This window comes from Geotrypetes seraphini, chromosome 1 (assembly GCF_902459505.1).
Source record: "Geotrypetes seraphini chromosome 1, aGeoSer1.1, whole genome shotgun sequence".
NCBI lineage: Eukaryota > Metazoa > Chordata > Amphibia > Gymnophiona > Dermophiidae > Geotrypetes > Geotrypetes seraphini.
This window is the reverse complement of record NC_047084.1, coordinates 279,530,603-279,558,359: the sequence shown is the minus strand read 5'-3', so window position 1 is coordinate 279,558,359 and position 27,757 is coordinate 279,530,603. Positions and strand designations below refer to the sequence as shown.

Here is a 27,757-nt window from a genome sequence, read left to right as displayed (position 1 = left end):
AGGAGAGTCGGGCAGCATGCGCGTTATATGCCTGAGCGCGGTATAGAAAAGTTTTTGTACATATCATCGTGATTTCTGCGCGCTATACCCCTGTGCGCGTTTTACAATGGTGCGCGTTATATCCGCGAAAATACGGTACATTTAGACCTGCTGAGATCATTTATTTTTTTCAATTCATTGGACATAAGAACATAAGAACATAAGCAGTGCCTCCGCCGGGTCAGACCACAGGTCCATCCTGCCCAGCAGTCCGCTCCCGCGGCGGCCCAAACAGGTCACGACCTGTCAGAATCATCAGAAGGGGCTCCATTGCCACCTTGGCTTCCCATTTAAGTCCTGCCTTCCTATCGAAGCCCTAGCCCTCCGGTCTTTCACATGCACGACATCTTATAACAATGTGTTAGCTTAGGAATCAGTGACATGTTCCCTTTTTTTAGGGCCCATGTATTACCCAACCTTACAGGAAGTAGCAGCTGGAACAAAACATATATTTAAAAACTTTACAGTAACAGCTTGCCAGTAATGCTAACCAAGCAATATTTTTTTTTTTTACTGTAACTCTAAAGCATTTCTAAATCATTCAGCTTTATCTTTTATTATATATAATCATATATATAATATATATATATATATATATATTATATATAATATATAATATAATCATATATAATATTAAATATTATATATAATATATAATATATTATAATATATAATCATCAATAATAATAAAATGCTAGAGGCGCATGCGCTCTTGAAAATTCGTGAGCGCTGGTGCCCTGAGGTGTGCTTCTGTGGCAACATTCTAAACCTCATGGCGCATGCGGGGGCTGGAGGCGCGCGACTGTGCTCTCTCTCTCTCCTAACTTCCCGGCTCCAGCAGCGTAGGCAGCACCAGTGGCAGCAACCGAGTGGTGGACAGCAGCCCCGCTCCGGCCGTTGACCCTCCACAAACCTCCCGGCTCCAGCGGCGTAGGCAGCACTATAAACACGCTGCTTCGCACCCTTCTACTGCCGATTTCCTCTGCTGCGTCTCTGATGACATCATCGGAGACAGACGCGGCAGAGGAAATCGGCAGTAGAAGGCCGCGAAGCAGCGTGTTTAAAGTGCTGCCTACGCGGCTGGAGCCCCGAGGTTTGTCGGCAGTGGGAGGGTCAGGAGCAGGCCGGATAGAGCAGGACAACGGCAGTAAAAGAAGGGGGAGGGGCCGAACGGAGCAGGGAAGAGAAGGTAAGAGAAGGGAAAGGGGGGTGGGGGAAAATGCTGCTACTGTTTCTGCACAGGAAAGGGGGGGATAGGAGGGAAATGCTGTTGCTGCTGCATAGGGAAGTGGGATGGAAATGCTGCTGCACAGGGAAATGGGGAAAAATGACAGACAGACAGCGGGAGGGAGACAGAAAGAAAGAAAGAAAGACACAGGGGCAGGGAGAGGAACAGAAAGACAGACAGAGAAAGGGGGCCAGAGAGAGAGTCAGCGGGAGAGGGAAAGGGGGCTGCTTTAGGGGGAGTGGTGTGTTTGGGGCAAACAGCTTTGCTCTGGGGGGGAAGACAGAAGGGGCCATGGAGAGACAGGGAGAGGGAAAGGGGGCTGCTTTCGGGGGAGGGGTGTGCTGGGGGGAGACAGAAGGGGCCATGGAGAGATAGGGAAAGGGGGCTGCTTTGGGGGGAGGTGTGCTGGGGCCAACAGCTTTGCTCTGGGGTGGGAAGTCAGAAGAGGGCCATGGAGAGACATTTGGGGGGGAGGTGGGTGCTGGGGGCAGACAGCTTTGCTCGGGGGGGGAGGGGGAGACAGAAGGATACAGACAGCGGCCAAGGAGAGAGAGATAAAGAAACACAGACAGACATCTATTCTAGCACCCGTTAATGTAACGGGCTTAAAGACTAATATTATATATAATCATATATATTAGTGTTTTTCTTCAAGAATATCAGACAAGAGATGTCTCATACATTATTGGGTATGGGGTATTATGGGGTATGGACCACCCCCTATATCCTGCTTAATACTATTATTGCCGTCACTGCTTCATTCTGGCTTCCTCACTTGCATATTGCAGCACATTGTGACTGTGGAATAATTCAATGCATAGTCCTACCTAAAGGACAATTCTGTAATTGCATACCCACATTTACATGCTGCTAGAGTGTATAAAGGTATAGAGTACTGGCACTTTCACAGGTACGTGCATACTTAAACACATAAGTGCCAACAAGGTGACTAAGCATTATTCTGTAAGAGTGGCCATCAGTAACACAATGTATAAATACAATAAGCTTTGTGCCTTTTTGACATTCATGCAAGTAGCTTATAGAGAACTGTAAGCTATGCATGCTAGAAGTTAGGCCAGGTCTATTGCTGATATAAGTTCAGGTGTGCAAATATAAAGCACAATGATGCCAGATTAAGCTAGTATTCTATAACAGTATCTGGGTGCCCAACATTGGGGTATCTAAATTTACCCCCCTATCCCCACTGTTGCCCCTCTGGGTTCTTTGAAGAAGACTATATCTGTAAGCATGCACATGCTCAGTCTCCAGACTCATTTGTGACCTGCTGCTACCATCACAATAAGACCAACTCTGGTGGTTTCTCCCAAACCACTCAGGAGAGGTGATCTGGGAGGAGGGCAGTCTAGGCAGAAATCAAGAATGGAGATCGCAGAAGAGTGTGTCATACAAAATGAATAGGAACCCATAAATATACATTTGTCTAAGGATCAACATGCTGTAGTGTAATCTGGCTCTGAATAGCAGTATGAATTGGTGTGGCATTTGAAAAACTATGGGCTCCTTTTACGAAGCTGCGCTAGCGGGTTTAACGCGTGCGACTTTTCATCACGTGCTAACCCCCGCGCTGGCCGAAAAACTACCATCTGATCAAGAGGAGGCGGTAGCGGCTAGCGCGCCCGGCGGTTTAGCGTGCGCTATTACACGCATTAAACCGCTAATGCGCCTTTGTAAAAGGAGCCCTATGAATGACCAACAGTCTTCTCCCAAAGACAAAATCACCACATCTCACATCACTTCCCTTAACCAATCTGGTAAAAAATAAATATTCTTATCACAAATTAATGGCATTTTTTAAAAATTATGTTTTAGTCTTTATTTATCTTCATGCAACCTTTCTGTTTTCTCGGCATGTTGAAAACTGAGCACATTTATTTTTATTGTCGGTAATAACATGATTGCAGTATATAATTCAAAATACAGACGCACTGCTCATTTTGAGAGTGTATGTATTGAGCTAAGGATCTAATTATAAGTCAGAAAGATGTCTGTGCTTGCAAGAGTGGCTTTATCAATACTTGCCTCTTTATATATCTCAGCATTTTAGAAAGGCAAGATGGACTGCAACAATCTTTTCTCTTGTTCTGCCTCCTGGGTACCTATTAAAACTGCCAAGATGTCAACCCGTTGTATAAAAGGGTAAAAGAGAGTCACGTGAAGGCTTCAGTCATTAGAGACTCCAGAGCTTTTGCTAGTCATGTTGTTTTAAAGCCATTTACCATCTTGATATGGGGTCTTGTCATATCACAATGAGAGGTGCTAAAAGGCAACAGAATATACTATATAAATCACAGGCTAAAGTGAGCATGATCCAGCCTTTTTACTGAAATGTTCATGGACTGATGGATGAAAATGTGTTTCCCCAGCAGCCCAAAGTCAAACCTTCCATTCAAACATTTTATAGCGTAAAGTCAGAAATCTGCTTAGAAAATGAAGGGTTCTCATATGTTAGCAAGAACCAGAGAGCTAAACTATTCCATAATGCATAATGTTAAATTGTTAATGGAAGTCCAATTTAAATAGTAATTATAGTTTGTATAGTAATGAGGAAATGTGACGAAAAATAGATTCATATTTGTTTTTAAGATTTTTAAAAAGAGAATTTATGGAAGAAAAGTTGATTCTTACAGCCATCCTTTTGTACAATTATCTAAGTCATGAGCCTTATCAAGCAGAAGCTGTCTCCTAAGCACATCAAGCCACCATGGATTTAAATCTTTAGCCCACTCCTTTTTCATGCTTCTACTTATATATTCACACTTATTTCACTTCCATTGTCTTTCCAGTTACAAGAATGCTGGGAACATCATTGGCAGTCTTTAAAAGCTGATCAATTCTCTGGGTTATACTGTAGCCCTGTGCATTTCATGAAGGTGGGTTGCAGTGTGACATAATTTACATGTCTTTCAGGAAGCGAAAGCATCCCGTATGTGATACTTGCATTCTTAATCAGAGTTGATAGAAAGTTCTGAGCCTTAAATTATAAAATTAAATTTCATGGTATTCACTTACATTCAGAATTTCTTTTGGTTTATAATTTGAGTTTCTAGGAGAATTATAAACAGATAGAATTCTTGTTTATGTAATATATAGGGGCCAATTCTACAAATAGGCAGTCCAGTCTGGGTGCCCTAATGCTGTGTACTTAGCACCAATTCAGTAGCAGCATCATGGCACCAAGATTCCATTATCATAAGAATATAAGAATTGCTATTCTGGGACAGACTGAAGGTCCATCAAGCCCAGCATCCTTTTTCCAACAGTGGCCAACCCAGGTCCCAAATACCTGGCTACTGTAGATCCCAAGTAGTAAAACAGATTTTATGCTGCTTATCCTAGGAAGAAGCAGCAGATTTCCCCAAGCCATCTCAATAATGGCCTGTGGACTTCTCTTTTAAGAAATTATACAAGCCTTTTTTAAACCCCAATAAGCTAACTGATTTCACCACATTCTCTGGAAACAAATTCCAGAGTTTAATTACAGTGTGTAAAGAAATATTTTCTCTGGTTTGTTGTAAATCTACTACTTAGTAGCTTCATCGCATGCCCCCTAGTCCTAGTATTTTTGGAAAGAGTGAACATCTACCCTTTCCACTCCACTCAGTATTTTATAAACCTCTATCATATCCCCCCGAGCCGTCTCTTCTCTAAACTTAAGATCCCTAGCTGCTTTATTCTTTCCTCATAGGGAAGTCGTCCCAAACCTTTTATCATTTTTGTCACCCTTCTCTGTACCTTTTCTAATTCCGTTATATATTTTTAGAACAGGTACAGAGAAGGGCAACAAAAATGATAAAAGTTTTGGGACGACTTCCCTATGAGGATAAGTTGGCACTGGTGTGGCCGTGTTTAGGCATTCCTTCATACTCTATGGCTGGCATGAGGTGTGTAATATATAGTACTGGATAAACTACGTATGTAACTGATGACCTACTTTTGCTCCACCCATGTGTACACCTTCTTGCAGTTAGGTATTGTGGCACTTAGGTGGTACCTCATAGGCACCTGTCAATTAATAGCATCTTTGACATGCATAGGTGGTGGCTTATGGAATTGTCCCAATAATTTATGCATATGAGGTAATTCTACAAAGCCGCGTAGCAACAGCCCCGAAGCACTTTAAATCTCTATGGGCTTCGGGGCCATTACCGCGCTGCAGCCGCTAGCGCGGCTTTATAAAACAGGCCCTTAGGTACCAAGTAGGGATGTAAATGACATGAATGTTGGTATACATAATGTGTGCACATATGTTTAAATGACAGTTTTCCAACTATGTACTATGTTATTAAAAATCCCTTATTGTGAAAGTGTGAAAATTTATACCAGTTTTATGGCTGATGATAAGAGCTTGTACTTATGTTAGCTTAGAACCTAACGGATGTAGCGGTATATAAGAAATAAATTACATTACATTACATAAGTGCATATTTAAACTGTTACACTAGTTGCTTATAGATAGAAGCACTGTAATAGTATTATGCTCATAAGGGGTAATTTGATAATAGAGCACCTGGTTGAAAGGGCAAGTAGACAGCTACTTAAGTTCTTATACAGATGTAGGCACATATTTGCCTTCATAAAATATTGGTATAAGTGACAGAAATTGAACATATCTTGCAGGTGCAGACATATACACCTGCCCTTGAGCAGATGTAAATGTCCACACCTATAATTTTTGAGATCAGAGAAGTAGGCTGATTGAAATGGTAGCATTGGCCAATGAAGGGGACACACTTTGAAATGGTTTTATGTAAAACATGGCTCATGAGAAATAATTAGCTCCCTAGCCAACTGGGAGTTTTCATCTGAAAGGGGAGTAAAAATGTTTTATTTAAGTTGTGAATAAATTAGTATTGATAGTTAAGTAAAGGCTATGAAAGATATAAAAATAATTTTTAAAAGTAATGGAGTCCTCAGACTTAGCTGAAGGGCTAATAACATTGGCTAAACCTTACATGATATGAGAACAGGGGTTGTATATTGGTTGGGGGAAGAAGGTAGACTGAGGGTGCTAGAAGTGAAGGAGAGAAAAGAGAGAAAAGCAAAAGAGAAAAGAGCAAGCCGGTAGTTACAAAGAGAATAGAGTGATGTGTTAGGTTTTGACTGGGTCGTAGAGAAAGGAGAATGAGGAAATGAATGGGTGGTAGATGGCGGGTGGGGTTTGGGGTTGTATCAGGGGAGATTTATGGCAGGCAAATTTTATGTGTGTGAAGTATAGCAGTTGGAGGGTGTCAGAGGGTTAGAGAATTGGGGGTATAAAGTTCCCCACCCGGCTTTCCCATCTGTGGTAGGTTTGTAGGTGGTTTATTTTGCTATTGGTCATGGGTTATTAACTTTCTATATATTGATTGCCAGTTATTGTGGGGTGTGCAATGGAGGGGGGTCATGGTTGGGGGGATGGGAGAGGTACCAGTTGTAACTGGTGTCTGGGGTGCAAAGATGCAGTGTTGGATCCAGATATAAGGTGGTCTATGTGTATAGGATTGATTCAAATAGTAGTTTATAACTCATGTGCAACACCGCCATGAGACAAGGTGTGGCCCTGAGGCACCATGGTCCATGTTTGTGTAATATAATTGGAATTTGATACATGGTCTGGTGAGCTAGTTCCATACTGATTAACATAGGACTGGGTCCAACAATTACTGTATATAATATTAGATGAGTTAATTTTTTAGATTTTCTGCCTCTTTTAAAAAGCCGTGCTAGTGGCTGCCGCGCGGCAACAAACCTGAAGCCCTTTAAATCTATATGGGCTTCGGGGCCATTAGCGCAGAGCAGCCACTAGCGCGGCTTTGTAAAAGAGACTATTAATGTTATGAATGTATTTAAATAAAGCTGAAGCCAAATATTATTCCACTTGAATAAGTGTGATGTGAAGTTATTTCTTATAAAGGGAGGTATAATATTATTATGTTTATGTTTTAACATTTGATATACCGCTTAAGCATATTACAGATCTAAGCAGTTTACAATAAAATACAGGTACTTAGAACTTCCCTATCTGTCCCGAAGGCTCACAATCTAGCTAAAGTACCTGATTAAACAATTATTAAAATAGAAAAGATATAACATAAAAAGAATTGTGAGGGAAAGGTACAATTCAAATAAAAAAATAAAAAGATAAAAGAAATAAAAATAATAAAATTAAAATTAAAATACACAAATAAGTTTAAGAGATTGGAGATTCAGCAAAATAAATTCCAATCTGGTGCTAAGTCCAGTCATCAATACAGTCCACTAGAGCTCCACATCTGCAAGGAAGGATTGACACAGAGAAGTGATAGTGGGCTGTGGGGTCATCCCTGCCAGAGGTGAAGGAATCAACGCCTGCAATCTGGGCCCAAGAGCAGAAGGCAAAGAAACCCAGGAAGAAGAGGTATTGGTGGTAGATGGTCAGTGAAATGCAAATGTTAGGATCTATGAGGTCAGTGACAATGAAGATGTGTGAGTCTCATTAGTCAAAAATTGAAGACCAGAGAGGAGCACCGCTGAGGTCCATAGATACAAATAGGTTGTTTGGGAACCAATATTGATTTTTAGCATGTGTGGTAATAGTTCCATAAAGTACATATTTAAAGATTCCAGCAAAATTTGCCACGTCAAGAAGTTCATGTTGTTTTAAGCTGAATTATCCTTCTGTTAAGAATATTTTCTGGGAAAAAAAATGTATTCCTCTTACTATAAAACAACTAGATTCTTAGTTAGCTTTTTGTGACACTCTTAAAACTTACAGCCTCTTTTACAAAGCCGCACAGCAATAGCCCTGAAGCCCTTTAAATCTCTATGGGCTTCAGGGCCATTACTGCAGCGCAGCCTCTAGCGCGGCTTTAGGCCGTTATTTGATTGGAATTAGTTATAGACAGTCTAATTGAGAGCCTGAATTTATAATTCAATTTTTATACATTTGAAATTTCCCCGTGCTTTAAGGGTTTTGTCTTTTTGTAATCTGCATCAAATCAAATTGAATGGTAGTAGAATATAAGCGTTTGAATTGAACTGAACTTGAAATTTCAGGGTTTTCCATGTGTCTGTTCAGAAAACTATTTGAAACAACATGGGTAATGTTGCTGACATTTCTCATGTTGTTTCAAATAAAATACACATTCCCAAACATTGTGAACCTGACAAACACCTTTCAGCCCAGTTTATCCAGTTACATAATTATTTAAATGGTTTTGAATAATTATGAAGGTATTTAGACCCCCTTTTACTAAACTGTGGTAGAGATTTCTACTGTGGCCCAGAGCGCTAAATGCTCTGAAGCTCATAGATCATCGGAGCAGCGTCGGAGCATTTAGCACGCTTGGCCATGATAGAAGCATCTACACATCTACCATGACTTAGTAAAACATGGGGAGGGGGTTAATTATGATATTTTAAGAGTTATACTCTTTTGTATACCTAGATTGAAGTCTCCTATTTGTCCTTTCCAGTTTTGAGCCTTTTTATATTTCATCGTACTTTACTCTCGGAACTGATGCATTCAGTCATCTCATTCCCACCATCACTACTTTACATGTATCTCACAGATTTCTGATAGAAACCGCTAGCCTTTGTTCAATTATTTATAAAATCTTTTCTGTTACCCATTTTTCTTAAAAAGAAGGAAAGAAAGATTTTGCAATCTGCATATTCTTTGTTCTGAAAAATTAGGCCAGTGAAAAATGTGTGAAGATATTGGATTATGGTCAACCACCAAAATGAGTCAACTTTGTTTACTGTGCATTTTATATTATTCTCTACATTCCAAATATCAAATCTAGAGTAAGAATTAGGACATGAAGAGCATTAGTAAAATTGTGTTTTCCAGGATTATTATTATGAAGTAGTATTATGATGTAAGACAATGTTTTACAGGCAGAAATAGCAGTTTATTTATTCCAGGTATTTAATGTTCCACCAACAAAGCCACAGTATAGCAGAACAATTTACAACAGAATAAAATAAAACAGGGGAAGAAAATAATTAACATTTAGAAAAGAATTACTACTAAGTCAACGGATAAACTTTCAGTTAAGGGTCTGCCCGAAAACCTGAAGAACAGACAAATTTTAACGGCTTGTTATATTTTGCATAGGAAAGTTCAGAACAAATATGCATAGGAAGTCCATTCCAGGGGTGTGGACCCAGATAAGGGAAGGCTGTGTCTCTGAATATGTCCACCATAGTTGTGTTAAAGAAGAGAAAGAGCAGCCCGAGAGGAATACAATGACAGCATGGTGCATAAGGAGAGATTTTCCTCTTGTTTTTACTTGACCCTCTTCCCCACACTATTACTAAACTGCGATAGCGGTCATTAGCGCAGGGAGCCACATTGAATGCTCTGCACTGCTCCTGACACTCATAGAGTTCCAATGAGCATTGGCAGCAGCATGGAGCATTCAGCGCAGCTCCCTGTGCTAATAACCGCTATTGCGGTTTAATAAAAGGGAGGTAAGTTTGTTTTATTTTTCTTGGGATTTATTTCATCTTTCATCTCCCTTTTATTTCCTTTATTTTTTATTCTTATTTAAGTTTGTTAGATATGTATACAGTGCTCCCCTGCAAATTTGCGGTCCGCAATTCACGGTCCCGGCCATTTGTGGTATTTTCTGACCGCAAATGACCAGGCATGAGAGGGCAGCTTGAGAGGCAGGAGAGTGAAGGAAATCACTTGCAGTATGCTCCGACCGCCTCTTCTTGTACTAAAGTTGGGCCTCACCAATCAGGAGCTGCTTTGACATGCTGCTTTGATATTGATAAATATGTTAAAAAGCAGTGGTCTAAGAATAGACCTCTGGGGAACCCACTATTTACCCTTCTTCCTTGAGAATGTTGACCATTTAAACCCATTCTCTGTTTTCTATTTGTAACCGGTTCTTAATTAATAATAGGTTCACTACCTGAAGTAATATATAGGGGAATTACAGATATGTTGCCTAATGTTAGGCACTACTTTTGTGTCAGATTTTCAGTGCAGAAAAGCATTTTAATGGATTTTAACAGGCTGGGTAGGCTTTCCAAGAGAGGCTTTGTGTACATACACCCAGGAGAACTTTTCAGTTGAATAAAAAAAGGTTTATTTTCACCTTGGTCTGGTCCTGTTAATTCAGAGAACCAGGAAGAAGTTATGCTTTAGAACAAAACACACTTCAGTGGTATCACATTTATCCTTCTTGATTCCAAATTGCCTCACACACTGGTTAACACAGTATACTGTAGTATACCTATCTTGAGGGCCAGAGCTTCACAAAACTTCACAATCTTCAATATAATAAAGGTGGTGTATTACCTTAGTAGGCCAGGAACCAAAAGTCTCGCACTGTCAGCTTTTTCTCCTGTTTCTTCCCATGGCTTTGATCCAATCTACACTAGGGAAGTTTCCTATCTCTGAAACTTCTTCTGTCTGGGAAGTCTCTATCTGGAGAATCCCTCTCCCTCAGAGACCTCTCTTTCAGGGGACTCCTCCTTCAAGGACCTCTTCTGACTCACTCCAGGTTAGGGCAAATATCCTCCCTGCCTGAGTCTTGCCCCTCTGACTCAGCAGGGTTGCATTACTTTCTTCTAGGTGACTGACAATTATGCTAGTGCCCCCTGCTGTCCAAAAATATAATAGCTGCATCACTGAGGGAGAACCCCTTATTCCCTCACATGGATACAAGGCACAAAAATAGGGAAGAGTTGGCAGATCCACCTGAAAACACACTTGCATTCCCATTTATAGAATAGCAACACACGGATATGCAAAAGGGGTGTAATAATGGAAGGGACATGTGCAGTTCAGGGGTATTCCCTTAAGATGTGTGGAGTGTTATAGAATAGTGTGGATCTGTACCCAACTTGCGTGCTGGGATTTTCTAAGTTCAACCCCAAATTGAATGTGTATCCTGGCACTATATACTGTTCTATAAAGGATACCCATCTCAGAATGCCCTTTATAAAATACCATTCAAAACTCCATTTTTTGTCACCAAATTCTGAGTGCCATCTACTTAATCCAGCCTGTAGTGCCTAAATGGTAGTCATAAAATTGCTACCTAATATGTGAACTGTGAAGGACCCACAGGTCACAGAATATTTATAAAGCAATGATAATGACAAGGACCGAGAAAAAAAAAGAGAAATAAATGTTTAAAATGTTAAAGATGATGTGCTCACACAAGTGCATCAAGCTGGTTAAATTTGAAATTCTGAATTCATTATGAAAGGCACTGACATGAATGGGAGATTTTATGATTCTGCAATAAAGCGAGTGTATGCCTATGGGAAATATGTATAAGAGCAATATACTGATTCCTGTGTGGTTCAATCAGGAAGTTAAGAAAAGAAAACTGAAGCAGAATGAAAAGTAAAGTTAAAAATAAAGAAAGTCTTAGAAAACTGTGAAACATTAAACAAAGAGTGAAATAATTAGACAAGTTTACGACTAAAAATAGCTACTTGTTCTGTCATCAAACAGACAAATCATAATTCATGAATGCCTCTACTTTAAATATATATCAAAGAAAGAGCATTTGAGATGTAATTTAATAACAGGTTGCCTATGTGTGAAGGCCATTAAAGTGCTTATTTTTAGCTTACTTTATAAAGACAAGTCAGAATTGAGGTGTCCAGGTCAATACATGTCAAATTTAAGCAAAATTTTAGAACTAGATCTCATAACCTTTTCTAAAATACATGCAGGAATACGTGTGTATGCATGTATTGCATGTGTAGGGAACAACTGTTTTATAATTGTCAACGACTGAAATAGCAACAGAGGCAACCAGGCAACAAACACATCTATGTGTTGGCAGTTACACATGTAAGTTAATATTTCAGAACCTTACATACAAGTGCCAACACACAGACCTGAATGTGTGCTATTTTAGAAAACCTACATAACTAAAAGGCAAATTCTATAAGAAGCGCCCAAAAGTTAGGCACCTATTTAGGCACAGTTTAGCGCGAGTCAAGTAAAATTGGGTGCTGTTTAATGAATCACGCTGAGCAGAACCTATTTTGGAGGCGCCCAAGAAATAGGCCAGCTCCAGGCACAACTAAATGTTAGGCGCCAAGCTGAGCGCATAAGCACGCTTAAGCGGAGTGATTCTGCAACAAAGTACCTAACATGTAGCCATGTCCACGCCTAACATGCATAGCGCCTAGTTTTTTGAAGGCCGCTTAAATTTTTAGAGGCGCCTTGTTACAGAATCGCGCTTTCTTGATAGGCGCCTGTGTTTCAATCAGTGCTGCTAAAAAGCTTAATTGAGCTTGTTGTTCAATTTAGATAGGCGCCTATCTAGTTGGGCGCCTCCGAAATAGGCGCTGGTTACAGAATTTGGGCCTAAGTGCTCATAATTAAGTACACATCCCACAATCATTTGATACTATTAATTTTGGGGGGAGGTGGGGAAAAAACACTAGCAAGCCAATATTCAGTGCTATTTAATTGGCCAGGAATGGCTCCTGGCAGGTTAAACCAGCTAAGTACTAACATTCAAACCAAGATGGCCATCAACTTGGTACTTTGTAAGATTTTCATTCCCTATTTAGAGGGCTCAAAGAAGAAATTATATGTTCCCCCTTTCTGAATGTAGCTCCATATCAGAATCCTTTCTTAATTGTCCATGGAATTCCAAAAGTGATGAGTACATTTTGGAAACTGGTCACACAAAAAACATAAAAATTATATTTACAATAGATATTTCCTGGGTAAGCTAAAACATTGTATGGGTTTACTGAGGAAGAAATGTACTGAAGAGTTGTCAAAGTATTCACTCCAGCCCTGCAATGTGTTCTTGATAAATTACATACATTGATATTTATTATTTTAGTTTTATTAACTGTTTTTTGGAGGGGTTTTCATGAAGAGATTCACCCAAACAGGTTACAATTCATTGAATAGTAATCAGGTACCCATAAGTATTCTTCCTATTCAGCAGGCTTACAATCTAACTATGGTACCAGTCACAAAGAGCAGGCTGAGATTATACTTATAGCCTCAAGGTACTGAGGAAGTGACTCTAACCACTAGGCTCACCGCTAGGCTACCTCCTTCTTCTACAGCTGTGTCCTGCAACCTTTCTAGAGCCACGGCACACTAAACGTAGTGGCCGTGGCTTGAGGCATCCAGAAGTGTGCAGACGTTGCCGTGATGATGGGCCCTGAGATGCCAGTAGAGGGTGCTAACGCAGAAGAGGGCCGGGGAGGAGGAGAGGCGCTGGCGCCAGCTGATTGCCTACAGGACGGCAATGGCAGCTGCAAGTGGTGTTCAGCCAAAGCTTCCCTCCCAGGCGGAAACAGGAAGTAGCATCAGAGGGGAAGCTTTGGGCTGAGCACTGCTTGCAGTTCGAATTCCAAAGCAGCATTCGGATTCCGGGGCAAAAATTAAGAAAAAAAAAGTTTAGATTCCAAATCATTCGAGATCTGGGGCTTTCGGATTCCGAGGTACCACTGTACATCCAATCCTCAGGAAAATACCATGGTGAGGATAGTAGAGATCATAGATAATTCATCAATTTTAGCAGAAATACCTAAAAAAAGGCATCTACAAATAGCTGTGTCTTTAATAATTTTCTGAACCTACCCTTTTCACAGCAATTTCGTATCTGACCCACCAAGGAGTTCCATAACTTAACTCCTGCACAACAGAAGTCTCAAGTCTCAATGAGTCTTGGATTCATGGACGTCTTCAGTACAGCTAAACTCTCAGAATACAAAGATCTTTTTGGTGTATAACTGAGAATATTATTTTTAAGTAATTCTGGGATATTTCCATACAGAAATTGATGACAAATCATCACTGCTTGATATTGGACTCTGAAGACGACCGGAAGCCAATGTAATTTTTGGAAATATGGTGAAATGTGATCATATTTAGACACACCCATGATCAAACATGCTGCTACATTCTGTATAACCTGCAATGCTCTGAATCTTGCCTTAGTTATTCCAAGGTATAGAGCATTGCAGTAATCAAGCCGCGACAAGACCATGGCCTGAACAACAGTTCAATAAACATATGGGGCAAGCATTGGCTTCAAACGCTACCAGACACACGCAGTGCTATACATCAAACCCAGAAAAGACGGTTCCTTCTCAAAAGAGATTACAATCTAATTATGAAAGACACAATGGACAAAAATGGTGAATTAATATATACTATGCATGCAGGGCACTAGGTAGAGGTAGAGAGGGTAGGGGCTACAGAGAGAATGACAAACAGATGTGTTGCTTTACAAATTGGTAGGGTTAAGACTTAAATGCGGTTTTGAAAAAGTGGACCTTCAGCCTGGACTTGAATACCGCCAGAGAAGGAGCCCAATTTACCAAGTCAGGCAGGTTTCTCCAGGCATACAGCACAGCAAGGCAGAAGAGACAGAGTTGGTAATAATACGAGAGGGCTGAGAAAGATGGGGCCACAAGAAACCTGTTTCCCTACAAGATATCTGAAGGCTGTATTTTGAACTGTTAAAGCCTTACGAGCTGCACGCTACCAGGGAGAAGTTGGGAGGGCCTGATAATTACAGAAGTTTGGGTGGAGTTCTCACATCCCCATTTTCTTTTTGTGCCTTGTTGGAATTAGGGTGAAGTTTAAAAGGTAGCAAAACAGTTTGAATGACATATTGCTGTTTTCTTTTTGGACCAAAGCTGTGAGGGGAAAATAAAATACCCAATTTATGTGATAGAAGCTATAACCCAGTACTACATTTGTAAAAGGAGCAAAGGGAGATGTGAACTGGAAAAGAACTGTTTTGTGAGTTGCTATGGAACTGAAAGGGAAATAAATTTAATCAGAATGGGACTAAACTTAAAAGCCTTAAGACTCTGTTTTGATGAGCTGAAGAGAGGCTGAATGAAGAAAAAAAAAGTTTTTTGTTTTTTATATGAGTATTTGAAGAACACCAGACTGGCTTTTTATATGTTAAATTTAATAAAAGCTATGGAAGATCTGGCCTTCTCTGTATCTTTGGATGCAGAGAAGGCCTTTGATCGTGTGGAGTGGACCTTCATGTATCAAGCAAAGGATTGGTTTGGTATTGGTTCCGGATTTATACAAATGATTCAAACCTTGTATAGTTCCCCTTCTGCCAGAACATTTTCATCTGGAGAGGGGAGTTAGACAAGGGTGTCCATTATCTCCTTTGCTTTTTGACATTGTACTGGAACCCTTGCTATTGGCTATTCAACAGGCAAAGGAGATACAGGGTATACCTTACGCAGATCGGGAATATAAGGTCTCTGCGTATGCAGATGATATTTTGCTTCATTTGAAGAATCCTGAAACTTCCATCCCGCATTTACTGGATTTGATTGACCGATTTGGCAAATTTTCTGGATATAAAATAAATTGGAGTAAAATGGATGTTCTTCCGCTAAATGTACCCTGTCCAAAAGGATTATTTGATACATTCCCTTTTCTTTGGAAGGAACAGGGTATAAAATATTTAGGTATTTGGATTCAAAAAATGCTGGAAGAGATGATGAAATAAATGAAAAATCTTTATTGCTGAAGGTCACAGAAATATGTGAGCATTGAAACCCCTTACATCTGTCCTGGTGGGTGAGAGTTCAAAAGGTTAAGATGATGATTTTGCCTGTGGTTTGTTACCATATGGGCATGTTACCAGTGTTTTTCCAGGGGTCCTTTTACAAGAAATTAAATGGTATTCTTACTAAATTTATTTGGCTGGGTAAAACTGCAAGAATTGTTTTAGTATCTTTATAAAAACCAATTGTGACAGGTGGGGTAAATTTTCCCAATTTTTATAGGTACCATCAGGCCTATATACTGTGTCAGGTATGATGTATGGCTTGTTACTAAAAATCATGTTTTTCGTACAGATGGGGGGGGGGGGGGGGTGCCAAAAAATGATGGGCCCCGGGTGTCACACAAGCCAGGTACGCCACTGGGTTTACATCTACTGATTTCATTGTCCCTGATGCAGCCTGTGTACAGTGAAACATGGCCATACTATGCATCAGCTTTCAATCCCTGGGATTTTATATGTACAAGTAAAGACTTTTACTGTGACTCTAAGGTCTACTTCTTCTTCTAAGTCTAGAGTAGGGCAGAAATGATCCCTAAGTGATTTATCCATGACTGGATTGATTTTAAAGAAACCAAAAGAATAATCTAGCTTTTATATAAATTATTACCACTAGCATGTAGTTGATGATAGTAGAATACTTCAATCTAGTGCTTAATGCTCAAAAAAGATTTATTTTAATATTATTCCCAATTAAGTTATTTTTTAAAAATTTGTTTGCTGAGCCTTTAAACAGCTCTTTAAATAAGGATTTTAAAAGACCATTGTGGATTATTGCACCATATAACTTTAATAGGAAAAATTCACAATATTAAACAAACCTGGAATCATTCCACCAGGAGTACTCATTTATTCAGGATTTTATTTTAAGCCGTCTACTGGGGGAAAAAAACACACAAGTCATTTGAGAAAATGTTGCCACAAGCTAACTTTCCAATTAATGCATGCGAGGTTAGAAAGTTAGAGTAGCAGAGCTTATTATCTGCCAAGAGGATAATTTCTAGTTTAAAAAATTCATATGGCTTTGAGCGAATGTTTGATCAGCTCATAAACTGTGCTATGTTGTCCCTAAACTACAAGCAGATTTCTTGCTGTGCTTATGACACAAACGAAAAAAGAAGTTATTTTATAAATGCAAGCATGTGCAAAAAAAGAAGCATTACCTAAAGGGGAAAACATATATTTTCAAAAATCTTGTTCTTAAGAGGGATAATGTACAGAGAAGATATACCATTGGGACTTACTTCAACTGGATAACATAAATAACATAACATATTAGATGATGGCAGAGAAAGACCTGTACAAGTCATCCAGTCAACCCATCAAGTTAAACTCATAAAGTATGATGTGATACTACGTATGCATACTTGATTTGTCCATCAGAGTGGGAATATATTCTAGATATTCACATTGGTGGCTCTCAAGACTCCTGAGAAAGGCCTGTTGGCCAAAACATGTGCATGTCGAGTCATTGAGTCGTTGGATGTATTTTTATGTCATTGGATGAATAAAGATTTCTATATTATCAGATGCATTGGAGGACACTTCCATTAGTGCACATCATTCTGATCTGGACAATTCCACTCAGCCTTTAGTACATTTGTGTTTGTGGTTTTGTTTTTTCCTGTTTTTGCCTTTTTACTAACATTGCCACCATTTTTAAAGTTCTTTCCTGTGCTCTCACACTCATTCCCTGACCATAAGATGCCCCTCCAAAAATATATATTTTTAAAAAACAATGCAGTTACCATATTTTACTGAAAGTTTGACACCTTTTAGAAAAAAAAAGGCCCTTGTGTCATCGTATTATATTGCATCCGGTGTTCTCTTTTTTTCTACAATCACTTACTATATCATGGCATAACTGCCGACTCCTTCACTAAGCAGGATTTTTCCTTACTTTGGGAATACAAATTTGTACTTGTTTTGCTCTGCCCTAACCCATTGGGCTTCTAAATGCACTAAAGTCAGTTAGTAATACCAACTGGATTGCTGTTGGCTGATTGGCCAATTTTGACCGAGCAATTGATGCACAACCAAATTGCCATGCAAATTATTTGAGCAGAGACCTGGCCTAATCTTATCCGATTGAAGGATGTGAGAGTGATTTAAATGCATGCGCAGAATATTCCTGTTGATTCTAGATGCAATGTATGCATGCACTTGTACGTTATTCATAGGCATGGCTTATTCACGTGTGTCATTGGTGCGCGTCGAAGGCATCGGTTGCAAAGCATTGTTTTCATAAAATGCGATATAAGGAATGCTGGAAGAGTCTTGGGAGTTGTTGGAGGTAGCTTGTCTTGGGAGTTGTTGGAGGTAGCTGTTGATGCTGTTGGATGGAGCTATTAAAAAGAATTTGTTGTTGGAGGTAGCTGTTGAAGTTGGACATAACTGTAGAAAGGAATTTGTAGGTAGTGTTGAAATGAGCAATTGAAAACTGTTGGACAGCACTATTGTAAAATCTGTTATAAAAGCGAGTTTTATAGTATAACTTTGATACTGATTCTATTACTTTCAAGGCAGAAGAATCGGAAAGGATAGTGAGCAACTGGTCTTCACCAATCATTTTTTTTTGTATTGGCAAACACGAATGGTATTTCTTCTGCTGGTAGAAGTCATGTTGTGCATCAATCGATCACCTACTTTGCATGGCATTTCAATAATAATTTCCTCATTCCTCATGCTTGGATCAGAGAATGAGCGATCGCTTGGAGAAACACACAGACAGCAGTTTTGTGCATCTGGTTGGGGAATCCAATCAATCGCAAAACTGGTCAAACCGGTTTAATGATGATCAGTAGATGATTGGTAAGTGTAGTGCATCCCCAGATTGTTTCCATGAACAAGAAGGGAGGGACAATAAATAACTAGGGGTGTTCAGCCAGAAATTTTCAATTTCATATCATTTCTTGGCTTTTTTGTTGTTGTTGTTGTTGTTGTGAAAGAAGCAATTTTGTTAAAAGTATGCACTCTTTCTGAAAGAGTACACACTATTCAGAAAGAGTACACGGTTTTCCTGAAGAGTGTACACTCTTATGAAAGAATTTGTGCTGTTGTGGAAGAATGTTTTGTTTGCTGGTGGTAAGAAATGACCAAATATATGAGACATCCTCACAAACGTATAGTATGAATCAAAAAGTGAACAAACCAAAATACACTTATGGTGAGTGAGACCTGGGGTGTCAGATATGACCAGTTTAAGCAAGAGCGCTTCCACGGTCTGTCAGTTCTTCATACATCCCCAATCATCATAATGAAATGCTTTTTATAGAAAAAATTTTTTAAAATGTTTTTTTCTTTGTCATATTTATCAGTGCTTCTATCTAAGGTTTTAAAGAACTTATCTTTAAAAGGCTGTATCTTCAATCCATTATAGGTAATGAAGGAACATATCGTATATTCCAGTGTTCCATGCAATTCAATACTCCCCTCTGCCAGAGGGGAGTATTGAATTGCATGGAACACTGGAATATACGATATGTTCCTTCATTACCTATAATGGATTGAAGATACAGCCTTTTAAAGATAAGTTCTTTAAAACCTTAGATAGAAGCACTGATAAATATGACAAAGAAAAAAACATTTTAAAAAATTTTTTCTATAAAAAGCATTTCATTATGATGATTGGGGATGTATGAAGAACTGACAGACCGTGGAAGCGCTCTTGCTTAAACTGGTCATATCTGACACCCCAGGTCTCACTCACCATAAGTGTATTTTGGTTTGTTCAAATATATGAGAAGCATTCAATAATTTATCTACCATAGAAGGAAAGAAAAGTTAAAAAAATATATATATTTTTTTCAATATAGTCCCCTGATAGCTCCACACACTTCATACAATTTTCCTGAATTACTTTAACACCTTTGAAAATAATTCTTCTGTTAGACCTTCAAATCAGGATGTTACATATTCCTTGATGTCTTCATCACTTGAAAACTACTGTCCATAGAGAGAATTATTCAAAACTCAGAACTGGAAATAATCTGAGGCAGCCAGGTCAAGACTGTGGGGTGGATGGTTCAGTTGCTGAAAACAAAAACTGTGGATACAGATGTTCTGGAGATAATTTATTAAACACTAATATCTAAAACCTTGAAAATTCAATTAAAAAAGTACAATGATAAAAAATACTGTGATAAAAATCCAACCAGACCCTACACGGTCCGTGTTTCAGCGAACATGCCTTCCTCAGGGGTCCTAAAAGGATTGTTTTCACTGTGGATCATTGGGTCTCCCCATTTTTCTTTGTTAGCTGCTGAAACCCATATTCTCAGATGGCAGCCTGTGATTGTTATCTAATCTAATCTAATCTAAACCTTAAGTTTATATACCGCATCATCTCCATGAGAATGACATGTGCACCTGCACATTGTCGTGAAGAAACAGCACACCTGTTGTGAGTTTCTCATCTTTTCTTCTTGATTAACTCCCACAAAGCAATCATTCTGTAGCATAACTCTCCCCGGTTAGGCTTGTCTTTTATGGCATGAACTCCAGAAGCAAAAGTCCTTCATTATCCCAGAAGACAGTTGCCATTACTTTACCTGCAGATTTTTCTGTCTTGAAATTTTTTTGGGGTGGGGGATGACTTGTACTTCTACTGCATTGACTCTGTTTTGGTCTCAGGATCTCTGTGATCGACCCAAGTCTCTTCTCCAGTCACCAAATGATGAAAAAAAAATCTCCAAGTTGCTTTCATAGATCATCCAGTGTGAGGGTCATCTTCAATGGACTCTCTACCCCACTTAAACTGCTTGCTCCAAAATTTTACTTTGTAGGATAATGGGGCAAACTCACCATAAACTGAAGTCATGTGTTCATGGATCTTTGGCTTTTCCCTTCTTTTGTAAGAACTTTTATCACTGAATAGTGCTCCATATCTAGCAGTTTCTTACTACATTTGCATGAGGACTCTCCTGACATCCTGTCTCTTTAAATGTTAGGCATGCACTGAGCCACAGCTGTGCATGAGTAACCTTGAGACATGTCACACTTTCTACTTTCTTTCATACTCAGGTAGATAAATTATTGAACACCCCTTGTTTGTTTAACCCCTTATTTGCACAGATTGCAGGAACATTCAGCTACTATGAAAGTTTATATAGATCATCTAGACTGAGAGGACCAACAGGTACTTATTTGTAGCCTATTTCAATGCTTCCCAAGTTAGTTCTGGAATACTCCCTTGCCAGTCAGTTTTTCAGGATATCCATAATGAATATGTATGCAAGAGATTTACATATTAAGGGAGACAGTGTATGCAAATGAATGTCATGGATATTCATTGTGAATATCTTGAAAACCTCATTGGCAAAGGGATATTCCTGGCCTATTTTATTATGAAACACTGGTTTATTTTATAATGACACATAGGTGCCTATGTAAATTGATACTGGCACAAAGTCTACAGAAATCATACCTAAAATGACACAGCAGAGTTTTAACCTGGTTGTGAGCAGGTGAGGTGATATTAGGAATAAATTGCGAAGAAAAGATCAACACTGGATTTTCAGTTTACAAACTCTGTTACCAATTGAATAGAAGGCATTTCTGTGAATGACAGTGTTTATGCCGGTTTCTTGGATTGGCTAAAAGTAGGGGCCTGAGGATGATGTCATAACACTGAGAATGTAGAAGAAAGAAGGTAGAAGTTGTCTCACTAGTATGACGGCCCTGTTAGGGTGCAGTTTTCTGGATTATTCCCCTGAAGACGCCGAGGGAGAAATGGGGAACGCCTATTGGTATTTCAGTGTGGAATGGTGTGTGTGTGCTGCCATGAGAGAAGATTGATCTCATGGCTGGTGTTGGTGGATTACAATTACAACAATTATAACAGAGGGAACGTGTTCCATGTGATATCCGGAGGAGTGTTTGCAGTATCTGGAAGTGGACTGGTGCTGTTGCTGAGAGTGGCATTAACTAGCTTAATGACTCTGTTCAATTTTTGGCTATGCTTTAATTCTTCTTGCTATTTTTTTCAAGTTTGTTTTCTTTTGTTTTTGGACTTTTTGATTTTTGTGCTTTTGTTCCGAGTGCTTTAGAGATCTAATGGAATATAATTGATTTTGCATCAGGATTATTAATTCCAAGTGTTCGTGGACTGTTGACAAATTTGATGACGTGTGGAGTTTTGTTTTTTTTTTTCTGACGAGTGATTAGTATGTGCCTTCTCAACTAAATTGACTGTTTGCCTTATTGAGGGGGGTGCTTTGTGCACTGAGGTCTTTTTTCCTCTACATTATTGAGATTGTAGAGCAGTGCCATTTCTGTGTCTCTTGAAGGGAGTAGTGTGTGCTGGATTTATTGAATGGTTTCCTAGTCTTGCCCTTGGGTGACTGTTCTACACTCCACAACCCCACTGACCTGTTTTGCTCTATACAGCAACAGCAATTAAGGAGCTTGGAGGTAGAGGGAAATTTTGGTTTGTTTGTTAACACCTCCCCCTCTCCCCTCCCCCCCCCCCAAGATATTTTGCTGTTCCTGGCATACTGTTTGTTTTTGCAAACTCTGCTTGTTTTATACTCTCTCATAGCTGGTGGTGATTACAGTTCATGTACGTCTCTTGTGACTCCTAATTCTTAGAATGAGGTTAAGGTCTGCCTATAGTAAGCTAGATAATCATAGCACCCCAAGGAATATCAGGAGAAGCCACAGTTTATGCTTTGCTTCATAACCTTCCTACCTCAAAATCTGAAAAGCAGATGTACTGAACAGCATTAATTTGGGACAGTGCAAGGCTCTTGATACACTGAGTACTGTTTAGCACATGCATTAAACATAGTTGGGACTGGCTAAAGTAAAGCTGAGAGCTTTGCAGGTTATGATGAATTCTGCAGCCAGACTGATTAGTGGGGCAACAAGAACATCTCACATTATTATTAAAAAGCTGACCTTGGTTACCAATTGAACAGAGGATTCATTTTAAAGTATTATCTCCGGTGCATCAAACTCTGCACTAGATGGTACCATATTGGTACCAGTGTCTCTGGAAGATATATAGACCTGGTAACGCTTTAAGATCAGTTAGCAGTATGAAATTAGTACGTCAATCATTTACAAATAGAAACTATGGGCTCCTTTTACAAAGGCGCGTTAGGGCCTTAACACGCGGAATAGCACACGCTAGCCAATACCGCCTCCTTTTAAGCAGGCGGTAGTTTTTCAGCTAGTGTGCTAGCGCACCTTCGTAAAAGGAGCCCTATGTATCTGCAGGAATGAAAATGTTTACGATCGCTGGGATGTCATTATGGAAAAAGTTATCTGGTCAGATAGGATTATGTGCAGAATACTCTACTTTTTAAACATTGCTTAAGACAAAGTTATTTGTTGACGCCTACTTTTAATATGGCCTGATTATTCTTTAAAAGTAATGTAAATGGCACTTTTTGTGTCAATAGCTATACGTGCGGTGATTTTGGATTGTTATGTTTTAGTGTATGTATACTTTATGTTTTTATGTATGTAATCTTGGAAATCGCTGAGATTTTTGGTGTAGAAACTTTTTAAATAAATAAATTTAAAAAATATATATATAGGGCTCCTTTTACTAAGGTGTGTTAGGGCCTTAACGCGTGGAATAGCGTGCGCTAAATTGCCCCATGCGCTAGACCTTAATGCCAGCATTGAGCTGGCATTATTCTAGAAGCGTACCGCACGGTTTATCATGCAGTAATTTTGTGCTTGCGCTAAAAATGCTAGCGCATCTTAGTAAAAGGAGCCCATAGTATAAAAGAGGACCCGTGGCCCCACCCTGTTCCACCGCCATCCCATCCCTATTCTGCCCCACCCCTAAACAAACCTCATCTCTTCTCCTCTGAGCTAGGGGTCGTGTCTGAAGGGCCTCCATGCTTGCACAGATGCAATGCGATGATGTCACAAAACCCAGACAAACTGCCTAGTTTTCAAAATCTATTTGGATACCCAGAAGTCCTCTTAAAAGAGGACTTGTCTGGGTAAATTGGGACATGTGGTAACCTTATTACTAGGACAGAAATGCAGATCCAGATTTTATCAGGGTTTTAAAAAGGTCTGGATAATTTCCTAAAGCAATGGTTCTTAAACCTGTTCTGGGTTTGTGCTAATTCTTAATATTTAGAAAAGAAGAAATTGGCCCTGAATTATGTTCACATATTTAATATTCAAGTGATTTCATATCTTTAAGTGTTCCTTTCTTCAATTTTTAAAAGTACATTGAGTGAAAAGGTGCAGTGGCTGTGTTAGTCCACACTTCAAGGTATTATGTTGAAATAAACCAAAAACATAAAGGAAAATAAAATAAAACCTTTTTTATTGGACTAACTTAATGTAGTTTATGATTAGCTTTCGAAGGTAAGCACTTTTTCCTCAGATGGATAGTAACATTTTTATAGCATGAGCTTTCTAATTAATGGTGTTAGCTTTCCAAAACAACAAATATATATGACATATGACTTGGAGAAACGGCACTGTAAACACTACTACATGATTTATACACCAGCTAGGAGATTTCTTGACAAATTGCTCATCATGCTTTTTTAAAATAAACATTTATTTTAAATTAGCATTCTAGTTTTCACCTTTATCTACAGCGCTTTCAGATACTAACATCGAGTGACAAGGAACAAGACAAATAATTTCTGACATTTTGTGCAAACCATACCAACATGGAAACAAATATTTTATTACAAAAAATATGATAAAAGCAAGACACACTCTACGCAGAACTGATAGTTTTAAAACTAATTGATAAACTGATGAAAGGTGATCATAGTTATTTCAGTAATTCTGGGTACAATTTGCACAACTCCTAACAATCATGAAATCAAAAACGAAACACCAAAGAAATCTAATGCAACCAGGGCCGCTTCGTCTGGGCTATTCAGGGGGAGAACTCCTGTGTAGGTCAGACAAAGAGGGGCATTACATCGGAGTTCAGACATTTTCTGAAGTACGTCCAAAAATCAGGTAGAGAAAATAATCATTTTCAAAATCACAAAGGGCCTGATTCTTTAAATACACCAGTATCGGCAGCTGCCAAATAAAAAAAAACAAAACAGGCGCATTAAATATAGGCCAGCATTTTAAAGGCTTACATTTAAGATATTGGTCTTGCACCTACAGAGGTGCATAGGGACACCTATATATACTATAGGTCACTTCTGGCACAAACCATGCCACCGCTGGCCTTGATCATCCCTAAGCGCCTCCATAGGTACAAGATCAGTGCCTTAGAATGATGCCTTTAATTTGTTTAAAAAATGTGCCCCCTGATTAGTCAGTTAGTCAGTAGTAGGTTTAGCCCCAATATCCAAATGATGCCATGGACATTTTCTAAAATGTTTGATTATGACAGAAAAATGTCCAATTCATAAGCCCATCATTGTCCCACCCAAACCACACTTCTGAGATGCCCCCAGTTGGAGTCTTAGGCCACACTCATTGTATCCCAGGATGCATTGGGAAGGAGGCCTAACCCTGAGTGGCCCAGATGCATAAGGCCATCCTGTGGGAGGGGCCTTAGGCATCTGAGCCAATCAGGGCCTAAGACCTTACCCTAGTGCATTCCAGGATGCACCAGGAAGGGGAAGGCCCACCATTTTGAAGAGGCAGACCTGCTGGATGGAGGGAATAAGCATCCCTTGGTTGGACTTTCTCCTACAAAGGTACAGGGGGTGGGGATATTTGGGTATTGGGGTACTTAGCGGCGTATGTTTGGGTGTCTAGAGTCTTGGGGGAGTGTCAGAGGGTCTGGAGGGGTGCTGGCACTGGTTGGGGAATGTTTGGATGTTCCAGGGGAAGTTCCAGCAGGAAGGAGTGGGTATTTTTCCCCCGATTAGCTGAGCCAGCAAGACTCCCTGAAGCTACGACTTCAGGGAGGCCTTGCTGACAGTTGATTTGGGATTCCCTTGCCACGATCAGCTGATGGTAAGGGATCCCTGATTAGGCAGGCGCTATTCTGTAACTGGCACGTGACATGGGCGCTGGTTAGAGAATAAGAGGGGTTAGGTGGACAGATGTGATTCTGTATAGGAGGCTGTTGTGTGATTCTCAACCACTTCTTAGGCAGCTGCTGAGACCGACATCCTATACATAATCTGCCCCTCAGTGTATAGCCTTTGATAGAGACTGCCCCATCTTTGTTGGTTGGTTTGAGAACTTTCAACAGACCCTCATTGAAAACTTTCCTTTCTAGTGTTGTATGTGGTGAAAGATTTTAACACAGATATTTAAAAAGTTATAAAAATGAATGTAAGAAAAAAAAAATCTTTAAAATCAAGAAGAAAATTGGGAAAACTCTGAAATCAAACTGAAAATGTATTGGCTGAACACACCCCTAATTCTTAGCATGGGGACTTCATTGCCACAGGGCATCTGAATTTCACATTTTCTATTGTTTGCCCCAAACAGCATGAATGCACTTGCCTTATGTCTTTCTTTTTATCATTTTCCAGCTGGACAGTGCAACGTCTCTCATCCAGGCAGCCAAAAATCTGATGAATGCTGTGGTCCTCACTGTGAAAGCTTCTTATGTAGCTTCTACAAAATACCAGAAGATCTATGGAACAGCAGCTGTGAACTCACCAGTTGTGTCTTGGAAGATGAAAGCCCCTGAAAAGAAGCCCTTAGTAAAGAGAGAAAAGCCAGAAGAATACCAGACCAGAGTGAGAAGAGGGTCTCAGAAAAAACATATCTCCCCTGTACAAGCTTTAAGTGAATTTAAAGCGATGGATTCATTCTGAAACAATAGGATATACAATGAGCTTTTTGTAATTTTTTTTTTTTGTATTCATAACTTCAACTTTGTACGCTTTTGGCATGAGAGATCTAGAGGAGTGATGTCAAATTGCATGCAGCATACAATTTCTACATCTGTACCCAGGAGAAAAATGCAGCAAGTATAGCTACAATATTAAACTTACTTATCCCAATCTTTTCTTTTTAGACTGTAACATTCGATTGGCCAAATAGTTTCTATGATAAAATATGGAAACAGTTCAACTCGTCTTCAAAGCAGAATATTATGCATGCAGGCAATCTTAGTTTGGCAGGTGTATAAAGTGAAAAAACTGAAAGTGTAATGGTAGATCATAAAGCTTGTATTGCTTTTGTTAACAGTGCAAAATGTACTAGAAAATACGCTTAGGTGTTTTTCCCAATAACTAAACAATTTGAGTTTTAAAGTCATAATTCTAGTGTGTAATATTTTTTTTTAAGAAAATGATCTCTAATCCATCTAAAATTTCTCTCTTATTCCATAATTCTTTTTGATTTTTGCAGTGTTCCGCATCTACAATCATATGCTACCAGTTAAGTGGAGTAGCACTGTAATTAGGAACCAACTATACATTTGCCAATTAAAATTCGCGCAGTATGGTATGAGGCATGGGATGGCAATTTGTATGCCCTTTGTTCATGTTTGGAATAGAGAGAGATGATCCGATGGTACAAAATGTAGAGATTTGGAAATTAAATTTTAGGAGCAAATTGATAGAAGTAGCTTGGAATACGGTTACTAACTTATAAACCTTTGTATCCATTAACTCTCAATAAACTCATTTACTCTTGGACTCTTAACTCTCCTGTCCTTGAATGCATTTACAAGCTAAGAACATTATTGCAGTTAGATTTATAGAACATAAACTTAGTATTAATGTTGTCATTTACAATTGTCATTTATTTCAAGCTCAACATAGTTTGCCTTATTCCTATTAGAGTAGAAACATTGGGAATGACAACTGCTTGCGCCATTTTGTAATAAATCAGCATGCAAAGTTTCTTTTTTTATACCTTTTCTAGAAAGTGATTTAAAAAAATACAAACAAAACATTCCTAAAATGGAGAAGTGTTTCAAAGCCTTTTCTTCTTATGGGGTTAGACATTTTGGGCCATATTCTATATATGGCACCCCAAAAATTGGCACCAACAGAATAATGCTTAGCAAGATTTTGTAAAAGATACTCACCATATATAGAAT

The 27,757-nt window shown here is 39.2% G+C and overlaps 1 protein-coding gene across 4 annotated transcripts in view; it reads left to right on the top strand.

Moving 5' to 3' along the window:
• Nucleotides 1–27,343, top strand: part of CTNNA2 (catenin alpha 2) — a 1,640,869-nt gene extending 1,613,526 nt beyond the window's left edge. For 3 of the 4 annotated variants that reach the window (XM_033952678.1, XM_033952696.1, XM_033952705.1), the window contains 2 exons: nucleotides 4,072–4,158; nucleotides 26,235–27,343. In XM_033952678.1, the coding sequence (XP_033808569.1) occupies nucleotides 4,072–4,158; nucleotides 26,235–26,522 (375 nt within the window). In that variant the 3' untranslated portion in view covers nucleotides 26,523–27,343. The remainder of the gene's footprint in view (nucleotides 1–4,071; nucleotides 4,159–26,234) is intronic. The other variant, XM_033952687.1, reaches the window with a different exon arrangement.
• The last annotated feature ends 414 nt before the right edge of the window (nucleotides 27,344–27,757 follow it).